The following is a 15,478-nucleotide window of genomic DNA, read 5'->3' as shown; positions in this document are numbered from 1 at the left end:
TCCAGTGAGGTTTCTGCTCTTGTGGCCAGTTGTGATGCTCGTGGTGCTGGGATGCCCGGGATGATGAAGGATTGCGCCTCCCGACACCTCCCACCCTGCTGTGAGTGAGATCCTTCCCTGCCCCCCACCACTGGGAGTGACTAGGCTTGTTGCTGTTTGGGCTGTGGGTGCTCCCCAAAGAGAAGCACCCACACAATGGTGCCATCTCCCTACAAGAGCCAAGACCCTGGGGTCAAGAGCGCAGGGTCCTCAAGCTGAGCACTTCCTGCTGTTTGTGGAGGCCACAGGTCGGGCAGGGGGCTGCCTCTCAGAACTCAACGTTGCCTCCCATGTCTCCAGGGGCCACAGCACGAGGCCTGTGACCTGGAACCCAGCCCCTGTGAGTGGGGTGCAATGTCAAGGCTCCATCCTTCCTGTTGAGCAGGAACTTCCGTCCTGCCAGGCCCTGGGCTTGGGCGAGCTGACACCAACAAAGGCCTCTTTGCACTTAAAGGCTTGCCCAGCTTGTGGGGTTTGAAACAAGAATAATATTGCTGTATCACCCTCTGCTTGTGCAGGACCTTGCTATTCACAGAGACACTTTTCCTTCAGCATCTCATGGATGCCTCAGGATAGCCATATCAGGCGGGTTTTTCATAAACTGTAAATTCACCTGCTTCCTTCTTCATTTTTCCTGTCCTGCTGGTTGTATCCCTCAGTCAATTGCAATCCCTCCACCAAAAAATGTCTCAGCAGTATATGTGTCTGAGGAAAAAAACAGACATACTCATGCATATTAGTTGACATTTTAAGTCTGATAACACCATACTCAGTAATTGCAGAGCAGGAAAATACTCCCTAGTGAGCCAACATAGAGTTTCAGAGAAAATCCTTAACATCTATGAGTGTGGTATGGGGTCAGAAACCCAATTTACCAAACAGATCATGAAGGTATACTTATTTTAAAAGACATTCATAAAATTACTAAATGTGAGTGTGTACTTTTTTAATTTCTCTGGGTTTCCAAATAGGAGTTTATAGAAAGGAAGAGACTCATTCTATCCAATAGGTAATTAGTGGCTAAACCTAGGACTTGGGGCCAGTCTTTCTGAGCCCCAAACTCATTATGTGAGACTTCCTGTGATGGAAGGGCTTGCATCCAGGATACTCATTAAACACTAAGCAGAATGGAAGGAAAAAATGTCTTGAAAATCAAGGGCGTAAAGCCATAGTATATTAACAACTAACTAAAACTCAGATAAAGTACCTCTGAAAAGACTATATGCTGCAAAGCAATCAAATGGGAAACAGGGCCTCAGTTACTTAAAGAAGATTTATGCATAAAGGTCTAGAAACATCTAACAGCATGTTCTGGAGGAATGAACAGGAGCTGTCAGGGTGGAAAGCCAGACTCCTGATTGAAATCTTTCTGGCTCTGGAACCTCTTACAAGTCATTTACCATATTTTGCCATGCACAATGCACACTTTTTGCCCAATTTTTTGATGGAAAAATAAGGATGCACATTATACATGGGTAGTACTAATTCTATATCTATATACCATAAAATGAAAGGTTTTTTTCCCCCCTGAAAGTTTGGGCCAAAAATATGGGTGTACATTATACATGGCAAAATATAGTCACTTTCTTCAGCCTCCATCACTCATCTAAGATGACAGAATGATGCCAACACCTGAGTTATTCCCAAAGAGTCAACTGAGATCATCCAATCAAGTCCCCATATCTGCTCTGTTTTATCCTAAATGTCTTTTGAACCCTCCAGTTTTCTCTATCCTCACTCTTCTTTCTTTAGTTCATCTTTCCTCCTGGTCTTCCCCAGGCTGCATTCTTTTCATTCCACTCTCTACATTGCAGCCAAAGAAATTTTTCTAAAAGGTAAACCCAGTCATGTCACAAATCTGCTCACAACTCTTCAATAGTTTCTTATTACTCTCAGGATAAAAGCTCAACTCCTTACCTTGGTCTACAAGGCTCTTCATGGTCAGACACCTGTCTGCCTCTCTAGGCTCATCTCACATCACTCCTCTCAAATTCCATGCCTCAGAAGTAATAAACTAGTAGCCATTCCCCAGTGAGCCAATCTCTCTTACCTCCAGCCTTTCCAGTAGCTTGTTTCTCTACCTAGAACACTCAGCCCCTTCCAACACCCTCTTCCCCTCCCCTGACCCTGTAATCCTGCAGAATTCTTTGTTTATATTAGCCATCTGGGAGACTCTCTCCCATTCTGAAGTGCTACTCTGTGCCCACCCCCCTCCAGCACCCTATGCTTCTTTCTTCTTAGCACTCATCACCCTGATTGAAACTGTCTTCTGCCTTGTTGGTTTCTCCCACTCAACTTTACAGGACTGTGTCTTACTCATGTTGAATGAATGATGACTGCTTAAATACTGCAACTTGCTACACAAGTGTTAAGTATTATGTAATATTACTGTGTTTCAGTTGGTTATTAAATATTGTTGGTCTACTCACCCATTTGACAACTAACATTACATTTCAATTACATCATTCTGGTTCCTTCTTAAGCCCAATAATAATAAAGACTACCACTTACTGACCATTTGAACTGGGATAGATTCTGTGGTGAGATTTCAGGTGTATGATCTTGTTTACTCATCATCATGACAATCTTATGAACTAGGTCCTTTTATAACCATCATCCCCAATTTTCAGATGAAAAAAACTAAGGCAGGTTCAAAGAGATTAAGTAGTTTGTCCAACATCAAATAGCCATATTTTGAAACCAGATGCTTTGCGTACAACATCCAACATGAATGAGCATTGAGGACATTATACATTTCCCTGGCCAGTGTGGCTCAGTTGGTTGGGCATTTTCCCTCAAAGCAAAAAAGTCACCGGTCAGGGCACATGCCTAAGTTGTGGGTTTAGTTCTTGGTCAGGTGTAGGAAGGAGAGGCAACCAGTTGATGTTTCTCTCTCACATCGATGTTTCTCTCCCTCTCTTTCGCCCTCCCTTCCCCTCTCTCTAAAGGTAAATAAATAAATAAATTCTTTTTAAAGAAAAAGATCCAAACCTTGATTCTAACCATCTCTCAGTTCTGCCAAAGTCTTCAGATAAGGGCACTATTAACAGAGTGAACAGTAACTTCACAAAATGGAAGAAAATATTTGCAAATCACCTATCTAATAAGGTATCAATATAGAGAACTCTTAAAACTCAACAACAAAAACCCAAACAATGTGATTTTTAAAATGAGCAGAGGACTTGAATAGACTGTTCTCCAAAAGAAGATATACAAATGGTCAATGTACACACGAAAAGATGTTAAGCATCATTAATCATTAGTGATATGCAAATCAAAACCACATACCAATTAGGATGGCAATTATAAAAAGAAAACAACAACAAAAAAAACAAGGTTGGCAATGATATGGAGAAATTGGAACCCTTATGCATTGCTGGTGGGAATATAAAATGGTGCAGCCACTGGAGGAAACAGGATGGCAGTTCCTCAAAAAAATTAAAATTAGAATTACAATATAATCCAGCAATTTCACTTCTGGGTGTATACTCAGAAGGCAAAGCAGGGTCTGGGAGAGTTCTTTGTACACATTTATAGCAGTATTATTTACCATAGCCAAAATATGAAACCAACCTAAGTGTTCATTAATGGGTGAAGGTATAAGCAAAATGTATATACAAGGGAGGGGGGGCCAAAAAACCTGGTATTTATTTATAAAAAATTGTGTATTTATTCTTACATGTTTAAAGTTCAGTCACCTTCAAAGCACTCTCCATTTTATGGAATACACCTACCAAGACGTTTTTTCCACTGCTCCAAACAGTTTTTGAACTCATCAATTTTGATGTTTTTTAGTGCTTCTGCCGTTTGTTTGTTTGTTTGTTTGTTTCACTTCTTCCACATTGGCAAAATGTTTCCCTTTGGGGGAAACAAAAAAAGTTGTTTGGGGTGAATAGAGAGGGTGGGGCATGGGGATCATGTCATTTTTGCTCAAAAACTACCAAATACTCAGTGCAGTGTGGGCAGGTATGCTCGTAAATCACCCATCATGAAATGTGCAAAGGCATTGAAAGAGTCTTCAAAAAATAATTCACTGAAGCTAAACTCAGCCTCTCACAACAACCCCAGTGGGTACACTTATCCAGATGGGTTCCTAGAGCACTCACCTATGAGGGGAAAACTGTACTACAAGGGGCCTGCCCTCCAGAAGATAATTCAGGTTTGTTTTGGGTCCCTTCTCATGCATACTGTACAATGGAATATTACTCAGCCTTTTAAAGAAAGGAAATTCTAACACATGCTACAACATGAATGAACATTGAGGACATTATACTAAGTGAAATAAGTCAGTTACAAAAAGACAAATACTGTATAATTCCACTTATTTGAGATATTTAGAGTTGTCAAATTTTAGAGACATAAAGTAGAATGGTGGTTGCCAAGGGCTGGAAGGAAGGGAGAAAGGGGAGTTGTTGCGTGGGTACAGAGTTTTGGGTTCGCAAGACAAAAAAAAATGTTCTGGAGATGGATGTTGTAGTGGTTTCATAATAATGTGAATGTACTTAATATCACTAAACTTTACACCTAAGAATGGTTAAAATGGTAAATTTTATGGTTTGTGTATTTTATCACAATTTATTAAAAATCCCAGATTTTAACCATTTCCCAGTCCTGCCAAAGTCTCCAGATAATTTCCTCTGATGAGTTTGCTGCTTTCCCTCCAGATAACCTGTCTTTTATTTCTTTTTCCTCCTAAGACCAGACTGCTCTCTGCCAGGGTCTCTAGAGCCACAACATTTGTAGGTGCCCCTGGCAAGGGCAGGACCCAGCCTAAGGCTCTGGCTCACTCTCCTCTTGGGAAGAAAATGCATCTATTCCAAAGACAGCCAGCACATATTTTACTTACAACAGTCAGCAGATGGCTGTGGATGCTTTCTGTTCCCAGGAATCACATCGGGACTAATTGCACTGTGCATTTTCCATCACTGGTAGCTAATCTCAACAGTGACGTTGGGCATCATTATTAATAGGCCAAGGACAAACAAAAAGAAAGGGGAAGTGGCTTGGACTGAGTCACACAGCAAAGTTAGAACTTCAAGCTCCCAGCGACTAACCTCGCCCCCCCACACACCTGGCAACTCCAGAGACTTGCTGCTTTTTGTACTCTGGGCAACAGCTCTCTGGCTAACCAAGTGGGTCTGACTTGTCTTGCAGAGAAATAAAGCAAAAATCTTCCATGGGATGGTATCTTCTGATCTTTCTAATTCTACTGGTTGGCAAGAAACCAGAATACGCACTTCTTACTGAATGACCTTGAACATATTGAAAGCCTCTGGATCAGTTTTTCCTTCAGTAAAATGTAGACAAGAATTATTGATGCCCACCCCCAGAGAAACTGTGGATGAGCTAGGGAGAGACAGAATGGGGTACACTTACCCAACCTACTCTGCATTATCTTTTACATGGGTGAAATCCAATCCTGGCAGCACATCATTATCACATGGGTAGGCTTTAAAAAAATACAAATTCCTGGGTATTGACCAACCCAGCTTACTTGGACCTCTCCTCCATTCTCCCAGCTATGTGGCCGCTAATGTGAAGGGAAGCCCATTGAGTTGACAAGCACAGTAGTCTTCAGCTTTTCTATTTAAATCCTCTCCAACCTCATTTAAAGGTACCTTCTCTATGAGATGGGGAACAGTGAATCCTGTCTCCTTTGGGCCCTCACTTGGACTCATTGTTCATCAATTTTGACATTAGTCACATACTGCCTGTTATTTTTGCTTAACTCTTTCAAGTCTTTGCTTCTTGTGTCCTCAGTTAGCTACTGGAGGGTAAGAATTATGTCATACCCTTCTCTTATTGACCCCACAAATGTCAGCTCTATTAGCCCATAATATATGTTTAATAAATATGTGTTGACTTGCAAATCCTGTAATTAGAAAATATGGAATAATTTATTAAATATGAGGGAAGGTGTTCTGTGTCCTTTGGAAGGTTAACAATCACATAGAAACAACTTTAAACAAAGAGACAGGAGCCTTAGCTTCCAACCCTGGCTATGTTACCAACTCCCATTACGACCTGTGGCCTTCTCTTGTTGTCGGTTCCCTCATTTGTGAAACCAGGGCTGATCTGTAAAGTTTCTTCAGCTCTGGGTTTGGGCTACTTAATCTAGACAGCAAGGGGCAGCTTTTTTCATGTTAGTGCTATTAATGCCCACGATGACCTTTGTTTTCTTATAGGGACTGCCTAATTGATGGAGTCCCTCCTCCAATATTATAAAATGGGAAACTCCAGTATATAAAATGAGAAAGTAAGTGCTTTGACCAAGCTTCCACACATAGCATGCGTGCATGTGTATGTGTGCATTGCTCACTCCTCACCCCAGGCCCCGGGCTTTGACTGGCTTCTTCCATCCCAGAGCTAGCTAGCAGCCCTTACCACACATAGGACAGTCAGCCCTTAATTATGTGCATGCCCACTTTCTCCTCTGTGATTGACACAAGGGAAAAGTGTGACATTGCTCTTGTCCCTCTGCACACTCCCATCTAGGGCCATAATGTCCATTGCCATGTTCAGTGCAATCTCTTCAAATACTGTCCTTTGAGAAGGAGATGAGAGACACAAGACACTAATCCTTGTTTTCATGGAACTTCCAGTCTGCCTGAGAAGTGGGATAGGAATGTGGGGGGGGGGGCGGGGGCGGGGAAATGTGCTGCTATAGGTAAAGGAGGACCTGGGAGTCAAGTGCTGCTTTGATACATTTCTAATTCTTAGAACAGTGCTTGATACATAGAAGATGCTCAACAAATACATAAAAGTAGGTGAAAATTGTCATGGTTTTCAAACTTTTTAGATTAGAAGAGAAAGGCTTTCTTGGTAAGAGGAGCTAGGGTCTAGCCATCTGGGCTCCAGAGAAGTTCCTCAGAGTTCTGTCACTGCAGTCAGTTGGAAAGGAGTCGAATATCAGCTTGCTCTTTTTCCTGGTTAACCTTAGCAAAATAAATGGAGGTGTGAAGACTCTGGTCTTCCAAAGGGAATATTTGCACTTGAAAAAGTGGTGTCAATCTCTCCTCTCCCCTTCTTCTAGGGAACCCCAGTTAGTAAGGGCAAAGGGGAGGAAGCTTTGAGTAAGAGGCTTCTGAGTTGGTCTACAAATGTATAACAATGTAATGCTTGTTAACTTTAAATAAAGAAGGAAAGAAAACCCCTGTGGTAATGTTTCCTAGTATTCAATAGAAACCCATTTTATGTTACCTTACAAGCAGTCCTGATTTGAAAATACAATGTAAAACTTTTGTGAAGTCTGTTCTGTGAATAGGCCATGCTGTCTTTTGAACAGTGCACCCTGCACCACCCTGTTAGCTACTAACATTCCTAATCAAGTTCATGATCAACCTTGGGCACAAGCAGCTACCAGAGGGGCTACCTGATGAGAAAATCTCTACTTCATGTCTGAATGAGACCCACCGCCCTGACTTGGCCTTATCCTTGAGTATCCACCCTTGACCAGCAAGGGAGGGAAACCAATCCAGGGGATACATACTTGTCACGGTGACCCAGGGAGGAAGGCACAACCCAGATCTGCATCTGAAAGACAATTTTGGGTGACTTCTATCAATTTTTAAAAATTTGTCAAATGGATAAATCTCTTGAATTAAGAGGTTTTCATTCTTATCCATCTCATAACCCTTTAATGTAAATCTCTTTACCTGTGCTACAAACTTGCTCCTCCATACAAGTGCCAGAAGGTACAGGCAGGTAATGCTGGGGACCCTACTAGAGACTGAATGTGTCACCTCAAAATTCATAAGTTGAAAGCTAATCCCCAATGGGATCATATTTGGAGGTGGGGCATCTGGGAGGTGATTAGGTTATGAAGGCTCCCTCATGAATGACATTTGTGACCTTATAAAAGAAACCGGAGAGAGATCCCTTGCCCCTTTATGGATGTGAGGTTATTGCAAAAAGACAGCCATCTATGAACCAGGAAGCAGGTTCAGACCAGACCCTGAATCTGTCAGAACCTAGATCTTGAACTTCCCAATTTCTAGAAATAAATTTGAGAAATAAACTTGTTTTCTGCAAGCCATCTAGTCTATGGTATTTTGTTATAGCATCCTGAATGGACTAAATGACTTCATTCAAAACAGCAAGGGAAATGAAGGGTAAAAGGAGCTCACTTTAGACAGTAAGTCACCAAGGGCCCCAGCTTTCCCCCTGCTGCATGGCGCAGAGGGTGTCCAACCGGCTGCCTAGGAGCTGCATGTGGCCCAGGATGACTATGAATGTGGCCCAACAAAAATTATAAATTTACTTAAAACATTATGACTTTTTGTGTGTGTGTGATTATGTGTCACAATGTATTTAATGTGTGGCCCAAGACAACTCTTCTTCTTCCACTGCGGCCCACAGACACCAAAAGCTTGGACACCCCTGGATAGCCACTTCTTCCACCTCTTGACCGACCAGTCCCATGGCTTCCTTATCTTCAAAATTTAGCTTAGGCCTGAGCCATCTGCCTACCGCTGCCCTTCTACTACTACTGCAGACTATCCCCCCCAACCCTGCACCCAAGCCCCAACCCACAGCATCTAGACTAGTTTTTTATACTTAACTAGTTAAGCTGGTATCATTAAATCTGGTCTTAGGATAGAAGCATCTCAAGGTTAGGACTGGAGGGAATCGTGGATACTAGGAGAAACTAAAGCTTCCTCAGAGGTCTTGCCCAAGGTTACGACAAAAATAGGGCTGCGAGCCAGGTTTTCCTATGTGTCCCTTATGCCTTCCTGGGTACATCCTGAGCTTCTCTATTGCTTTTCTTGGTCTCTTTCCCCATATGAGCCAGCTTCCCTTCTCCTCTCTGACATTCTGTCCCCATCTTCCAGTCACCGGTGAGAGGCTCTAGGGATTGCTGCACAGTACCCGCTCTCTGTGACCTCGGTGTTGGGATCAACGACCTAAAGCAACAGAGCCCGGACAGAATCCGTGGTCCCCAACTCTGAAACAGGACTTGATGCCAACTAAGATCATCCCTGACATTGGTGCGGAAGCCCAAATGACGGCTCCCAGAATTTAGGTCACTTGCCCAATGTCAGTGAGCTAAGAAGTGGCCACAGCAGTAGCCAACTGTAGGTCCTCAGGGGTGGCGCTCTGCCCCGGGCACTGCTCTGCCCCACGTGCTGCTCCAGGCACTGCCCAGAGCCTGGAGATCTGGAGGCTGACTGAGCCAGAGGCAAGCCCAGACCCCGCCTCCCTGCTCCTTGCTGCGTGACGGGGTGGGGGAAGACGTGGGTGGGGGAAGACTGCGTTATTCCTTTAAGTCTTTAAGCGTCGCCTGCTTATTTGTGATTGTGGCTCGCGTCTGAAGAGTGGGGGCTGGAAGGAGACAGTGTGGGCGGCTCACACAGTCCTTCTGGAAGTAATCGGAGCACCCTCAATGGTCCCTAGCCACTGTGAGCCAAGCTCCTGCAGCTTTTGCGCAACCCTACCCCTGGAGCGCAACCCCCGACTGTGATGCGAGAATGTCTGAACTCAGGGCTCTGGAGTAGCAAACCCGAGGATAGCGTGGCCCGCCGCTGAAGTGCGCCAGGATTCGCGGGATTTCTCCGGAGTAGCGCTCTCGGGTCCTTCTCCGCCAGCCCTTCTCCCACGCCCCACCCCCAGAGTACCTTCAGACCCCCGCAGGCTGAGTTGTCGCGACCCGGCCCCTCCTGCCTGTGGCCTCCGGGGCCGAGTGCACTTCCAGTACGGCGCCCGCGCCAGCGCAGGTTCCGGCGTTGGGGGCGGGAGACGCGAAGAGCGGGGCACGCGTGGCGCCACCTCCGCGCCCCAGCTGGCCAGCGAATCTTCTAGGCGCTTACCCCACTTCTCAGACCGCACTGCCCAACTTCTACACCTGCTGGGCGGCTGCTCCGTGTCGCTCCCAGAATGGGAAACCGAGCGCCCTCGGATAATTGCATTCAGTACTTTTGGAGGACTCCCGGGGATGGCTGTAAGGGGCCCTGGGTATGAGGAGCTGGGGCGGAGCTTCCAGAGCTTGCGGGCAGGGGCCAGGGGCCAGAGCAGGGGGTCGCTTCCCGGGGACCCTCTCAACTCTCTTCCCTTCGGAGACAGCAGTGGTCGTCCCTAGAAGGACGAGACTGGGGGGTTCCGAAAGACCTGGTGGATTGTGCTCCTCGAGGTACCGGCTTCTCTGGGCGCGGTGGGGTGGGGAGAGGGCCGCTAGCAAATGGCTGGCAGGGGAGACTTGTTTGCTAGCCGGTTTGGAGGTGGGATGGGGTAGGGTTTGGAGACGGAAGAACCAGAGAGCAGACACTTTGAGTTTTTTTTTCCTCTCTCCCTCGTCCGAAAAGGAACCACATTGGCAGGGGAAATAAGGCGGAGTGTAAATACAAACAACCTCAAAAAGAAGCCAAGAAAAGTGAAGCCAAAAGAAGCAAGCGCAACACTGTTACAAAACTGTCTGGTTTTGTAACAATTTCCTCGCCGCCGGCCAATGAGCGGCTTGGCGGCGAGTCACGTGGTGCCGTTTTATATAACACTTTGCTGAGACAAGACAGTTATTAGCCTGCGCGCGGCGGCCGGCATGGAGCTCGCGGAGGCGCGGCAGGGACCGGTGTGCAGTCGCGCGGCTGCGGTGGCAGCCCCAATTCCCTCCAGCCGCCGCTCCGGGCTCCGGGTCCCCGGCCCCTAGACGCCTCTTCCCGCGCGTGTCCCTCCCTGTATGGATTCACCTCGGACTGGACAGATGCTGAGCTTGCCCTCCGAGCTTAGCAGCAACAACTTAGAGCTGGCGCAGCCGTCGGCATCAGTGAACCGTGTAGATACGGGCCCCCATCAGGAGGCGGCTACGAAAGGCCCCTCACCTCTACCGATGCGGGAGCCAGAGCGAGAACAGCCTCCTAAGGCCTCGACGCCGGAGTGCAAAGTCCTGCTCACCCAGGCCGACGCCCTGGCGTCCGGGGGGCGCCTCCGGGAAGCTCTCGAGGTGTACAGACAGCTGTCGGAGCGTCAGCAGCTGGTGGCCCAACAGCTGGAGCAGCTGGTGCGCTGCCTGGCCGATAACGTCCCGCGAGGAGAGGCGCTGGCTCCGGTGCCCGAGGACCGGAGCAGCCAGGCAAGCTGCGTGGTGATGTCGGAAGAGGCAGGGGTGGCAACAGCTGCCGAGGCCACCGAGGTGTGGGATGGCTTCAAGTGCCGGAAGTGTCATGGATTTCTGTCAGACCCCGTGTCCTTGTCGTGCGGCCACACCTTTTGTAAACTGTGCCTGGAACGCGGACGGGCAGCCGACCGGCGCTGTGCGTTGTGCGGCGTAAAGCTATCCACGTTGATGGTGGCCACTGGGAGGGCGCGCGGAGCCCGGCGTGCTGGGCAGCAGGCGCCGCCACCCCTGAGGGTCAACGTGGTGCTCAGCGGTCTCCTCGGCAAGTTGTTCCCTGGTCCAGCACGGGCGTCGCAACTCCGGCACGAGGGCAACCGACTGTACCGCGAGCGCCAGGTGGAAGCGGCGCTGCTCAAGTACAATGAGGCAGTCAGACTAGGTGAGCCTACCGCGCCTCCCCGCAATGAAACCAGAGGGAGGTGAGGTATGAACCAGAGCGGAGGAGGGCGCGGGGGGCCGTGGGATGGACTGGGGCTGGAGTGGGGGAGGGGTTTATGGAATTCAGTCTTTGACTTTTTTCGTGTATCCCTACCAATTTCTCTTTTTTTCCCCTCTGTGTCTCTGCCTCTCTGTTCCTGTTGCTGTGTGTGTGTGTGTGTGTGTGTGTGTGTGTGTGTGTGTTTTCCTGTATCTCCTATTAGCTTCTGTGTTTCCGCATCTCTGTGCTTGTGGCGCTGTTTCTGTCTCTCCTTTCCTCTGTCTTTCCCACCCTTGTCACTCCGTTTGTTGCTCAGTGTGACCGACTCTGTTTTCCTGTGTTTCCTCCTCTCTCTGCTTCTGCACGCTTGGGTCGTCTCTTACACCTGCCTGCACTTTCCCAGCTGAGAGGGGAACTTCGCACCCTTTCTACCCTCGCGCCAGCTCCACTGAGTTCCCGCCAGCCCGAGGTGTTCACTAAGCGCCTTCGTCCTGCTGTCCCGCCTGGCCCGGACCGCCGTTTCGGCCGGGAGCTGTCTTTTCCGGGGCCACGGCTCCGGGTGGGGTGGGTCCGGCGTGGAATTAGGTCAGGAGAACACTGGTTGCATAAGGGCCGCGAGCGGCCCAGGCCGGGCGGCCCCTCCTTCGCGCGGGCGGGCAGGCGGGCGGGATTGTGTAACGGCTGAGGTAACCGAAGTGGGCCACGCTCGCTTCGGAAACCATCCCGCGAGCATGGAGGGGAGGAGCGCTCGCGCCCCGCTGCCCTGTGACTCATTGTCACCGCTTCCTATCACACGATCCTCGGCTGAAATAGATGCTCCCCCCACCCTCTTCCCGCTCCAGTCTGCTGCCTGCGCCCTCGCCTGGAACCCTTACCTCGCCAGCCCGGTAGGCGACCGGCCTGGCGACTGCTCAGGGATCCCAGGAGACTGTGGGCTAGCTGCGGTGGGGACAGGCCTCTGTCCCGCTTTTCCCGCGCTGCCTAGAGACTGATGGGTGGGCTTTGTGGGTTCAAGGACAACGTGGGTAACCCCATGCCTGCAGCCTGGCTAGGGTGCTGGAGTTCCTGCAGGGAGAAGCTTCCTGGACATCCTCTTCCCACACCTGTACCCAAGGAGTGGCCACGGAGCCTTTGGCCTGTATTGCCCAGTTCGGGCAGGCTGCCAGAAGCTTAGCCGGGGGGGACGTGGTGTCTGGCCAAGCATGCTGAGGAGGAAGGAGGTAGCAGGGCTGGTCAGACAGGGCTCTGGGATTGAGGGTGCCCTGAGCCTGACTCTGATGGATGAAGGAGGGGTGGGCTGGAGTCTCCACATGTTGATCCTCCAACAGAACTGGCAACAGGTATTGGGGGAAGGGGAGGAACTAAGGCTGACTGATCAAGACTGGCACCTGAGGGAGATGGGGACTCCCCCCCATACACACACACTATACACACAAACCCTATGTGCACAAGAACACACTGTGAGCTGCCACTGGACTAGCATGTGCTGCAGAAAAGAAGCGACAGAGAAGACAGCAAACTCTTTGCTAATATCTTTAGAGCAAGGAATAGGCACCGAAGCAAACCTTCACACCCCTGGGAGAAAAAAATCAACAAAGCCTGTTCCCTCAACATAAGCTAGAGCCAGGTGCCTCTGGAAGAGTAGGGCAATATGAAGAAGATGGGTAGGTGGAGGCCACTTAAGTCCAGATCTCCAAGGGAGGTTCTATTCCTCTCAGCCACCCTTGCAAGGCCAGTATTCCCTGGGTTTTTTCCTTGCATGGTCAGAGTAGTCAGGGTGAAAATGTCAAGACCACTTCACCCTTCTAGGAGGAAAGCAGCCTCCCCAACAAAGAATATCTTTGTGCTGGAAGACGGCCAGGCTCTCCTCCTCATTATTCCAAACACTGTACTCCCTTCAGAAAAGAAGAAAACTGCCCTCCACCCCAGATTCTAAGTTTGGCCAATTAGCTATGACGCTGACCAGTTAGCTGTGTGACTTTCAGCAGATGCCTTCACCCTCTCTGAGCTTGATTTTCCTCATCTGAAGAATGGGTTGGTTGAGCCAGATGATTTTTAAAGACCTGTCCAGCCCTGCCGTCAGAGTGTTGGGACAGCCAGCCTCACTTCATCCTCAGAAACTTTGCTTGGGTTCATTCACATTTGGCCATTTTAATGAGAGAATGAAGCTTTGCAAATACATTTCCATTTTCTTACAGAAACTTCCTATGTTCTGGGTTCCTAGACAGAGATGTTGCTGTTGCCACTGGAGAACTAACTTGTCTTCCTGGTGGCCAGGATGCACATCTGACCACTGCCCTCTCCCCACTACCTGGCCTGTTTCCTCATGGGTGATACTTCACTCAGAAGCCAGACTACCAGTTGCTAGCCCCACATAGCTACAAAGCAGGGTACCAGGATTTTCTTTATGTCAAAGTTGCTGATGTATCACTGACGCCACAGGCCCTTTAAGGAACTGATTGAGAGAGGGACAAAAATTATTTATTTACAGCTGGGACATTGCAGACCCAGAGTGGCTGGGGAGGTATGGTCAGTAGGGCAGTATTAGGGGTAGAAATTGAGTCTAACCCTTTGGATCTCCAGTAGAAAAGTCCTAGAATACTTGCGATTTGCTCAAGATGTATCCTCATACAGGACTTATCACTGGTTTCTGCTGGGGGCCATTAATGAGGGCTTTTTCTCCCTCATTTGGCAGCTCCGAATGACCACTTGCTTTATAGCAACCGGTCTCAAATTTATTTCACCTTGGAGTCTCATGAGGACGCACTGCATGATGCAGAAATAGCATGTAAGCTCCGCCCAATGGGTTTTAAGGTGAGTGTGGGATGGGAGGGATGGGAAGGGGTTATATTGTAGACAGGAATTGGCAGGAAGAGCTGCTGCCCACAGTGGGGTGGAGGCATTAGAGGTCAAGCAGAGCTGGGAGAAAGCTTTGTAAAGGAGCTGAGGGTCCCTTGACAAAGGGTGACTTAGGTGTCTTCAAGGAAACTGGATTCTTCCCCGATTTGATCTTCAATTGATGACCAGTGCAGCAACATGGGCTTCGGAGCCTGACTATCTGAGTTTATGTCCCAGCTCTGCTACTTTTATAAGCTGTATGACCTTGGGAAAATTACTTAACCTTCCTGTGCCTCATCTTATCATCTGTAAAATGGGTATATTCAAAGGACCTACTTAACAGGGTTTGTCTTGGGGATTATATCAGCTAAAACATGTAAGATACTGAGAACAATACCTGGCACATAGCATTGTATAAGTGTTTGCTCTCATCATCATCACCATTATTTTCCAGGGACAGTAGAAAGAAGAGGATAAGAGGAGTATTGCTGGCTGGTTGTGCCATTTCGAGTCTTTAATATAGTCATTCAGCCTGCCAGTATCCACAAACATCTAGGTCACATAGAAGGGTGGGGGAAAAAGACAGGCTAAGCATCTCTCAGGATGCCAGGATGCAAAGTGTCACTTTTTGGCCTCAGGAACTGGCCCTCAGCCACATGTCAATATTTAGTTTAGAAGATAAGATTTGAACCTGGGCTTTACTTTTTCCAAGCTAAGTTACCATGGGGAAGTCACTTTACTCTCTGGGCCCCAAGAGTCCTTGTTTGCAAAATGAAGCTATTGCTATCTGTCCTGATCACCTCACAGGGATTCAGTGAGGGCCACAGGTGAGCATGGCCAAAGGTCCAATATGTGAGCTATAACACTTACTGGGTATTGGTGTAGTCCTCACTCTGTACAATCCTGGGATGCCTTTCTCAGACACTCAACTTACCAAAGTCCAGGCCCATGATCTCTTTATGAATTTCACGGGGCCAGATGTGTTCAGAGTCAAGAATGTTTCCAATTTCAGAAATATTTTATGTAAAATAACACCGTCAGAGAATTTTAGACAGTGCCTCATAATCAAACACACT

General features: G+C 48.1%; 1 protein-coding gene across 4 annotated transcripts in view; it reads left to right on the top strand.

Moving 5' to 3' along the window:
• The first annotated feature begins 10,552 nt into the window (after positions 1-10,552).
• Positions 10,553-15,478, top strand: part of LONRF3 (LON peptidase N-terminal domain and ring finger 3) — a 39,297-nt gene continuing 34,371 nt past the window's right edge. For all 4 annotated transcript variants that reach the window (XM_054580324.1, XM_054580325.1, XM_054580322.1 and 1 more), the window contains exons 1-2: positions 10,553-11,525; positions 14,260-14,378. In XM_054580324.1, coding sequence (XP_054436299.1) covers positions 10,709-11,525; positions 14,260-14,378 — 936 coding nt within the window. In that variant the 5' untranslated portion in view covers positions 10,553-10,708. The remainder of the gene's footprint in view (positions 11,526-14,259; positions 14,379-15,478) is intronic.

Source organism: Pteronotus mesoamericanus, unplaced genomic scaffold, assembly GCF_021234165.1.
Source record: "Pteronotus mesoamericanus isolate MK-2021 breed Mesoamerican mustached bat unplaced genomic scaffold, CSHL_Meso_final contig_57, whole genome shotgun sequence".
In the NCBI taxonomy this organism is placed as follows: domain Eukaryota; kingdom Metazoa; phylum Chordata; class Mammalia; order Chiroptera; family Mormoopidae; genus Pteronotus; species Pteronotus mesoamericanus.
The sequence above is the reverse complement of the archived record's forward strand: the minus strand, read 5'-3'. Positions and strand labels throughout refer to the sequence as shown.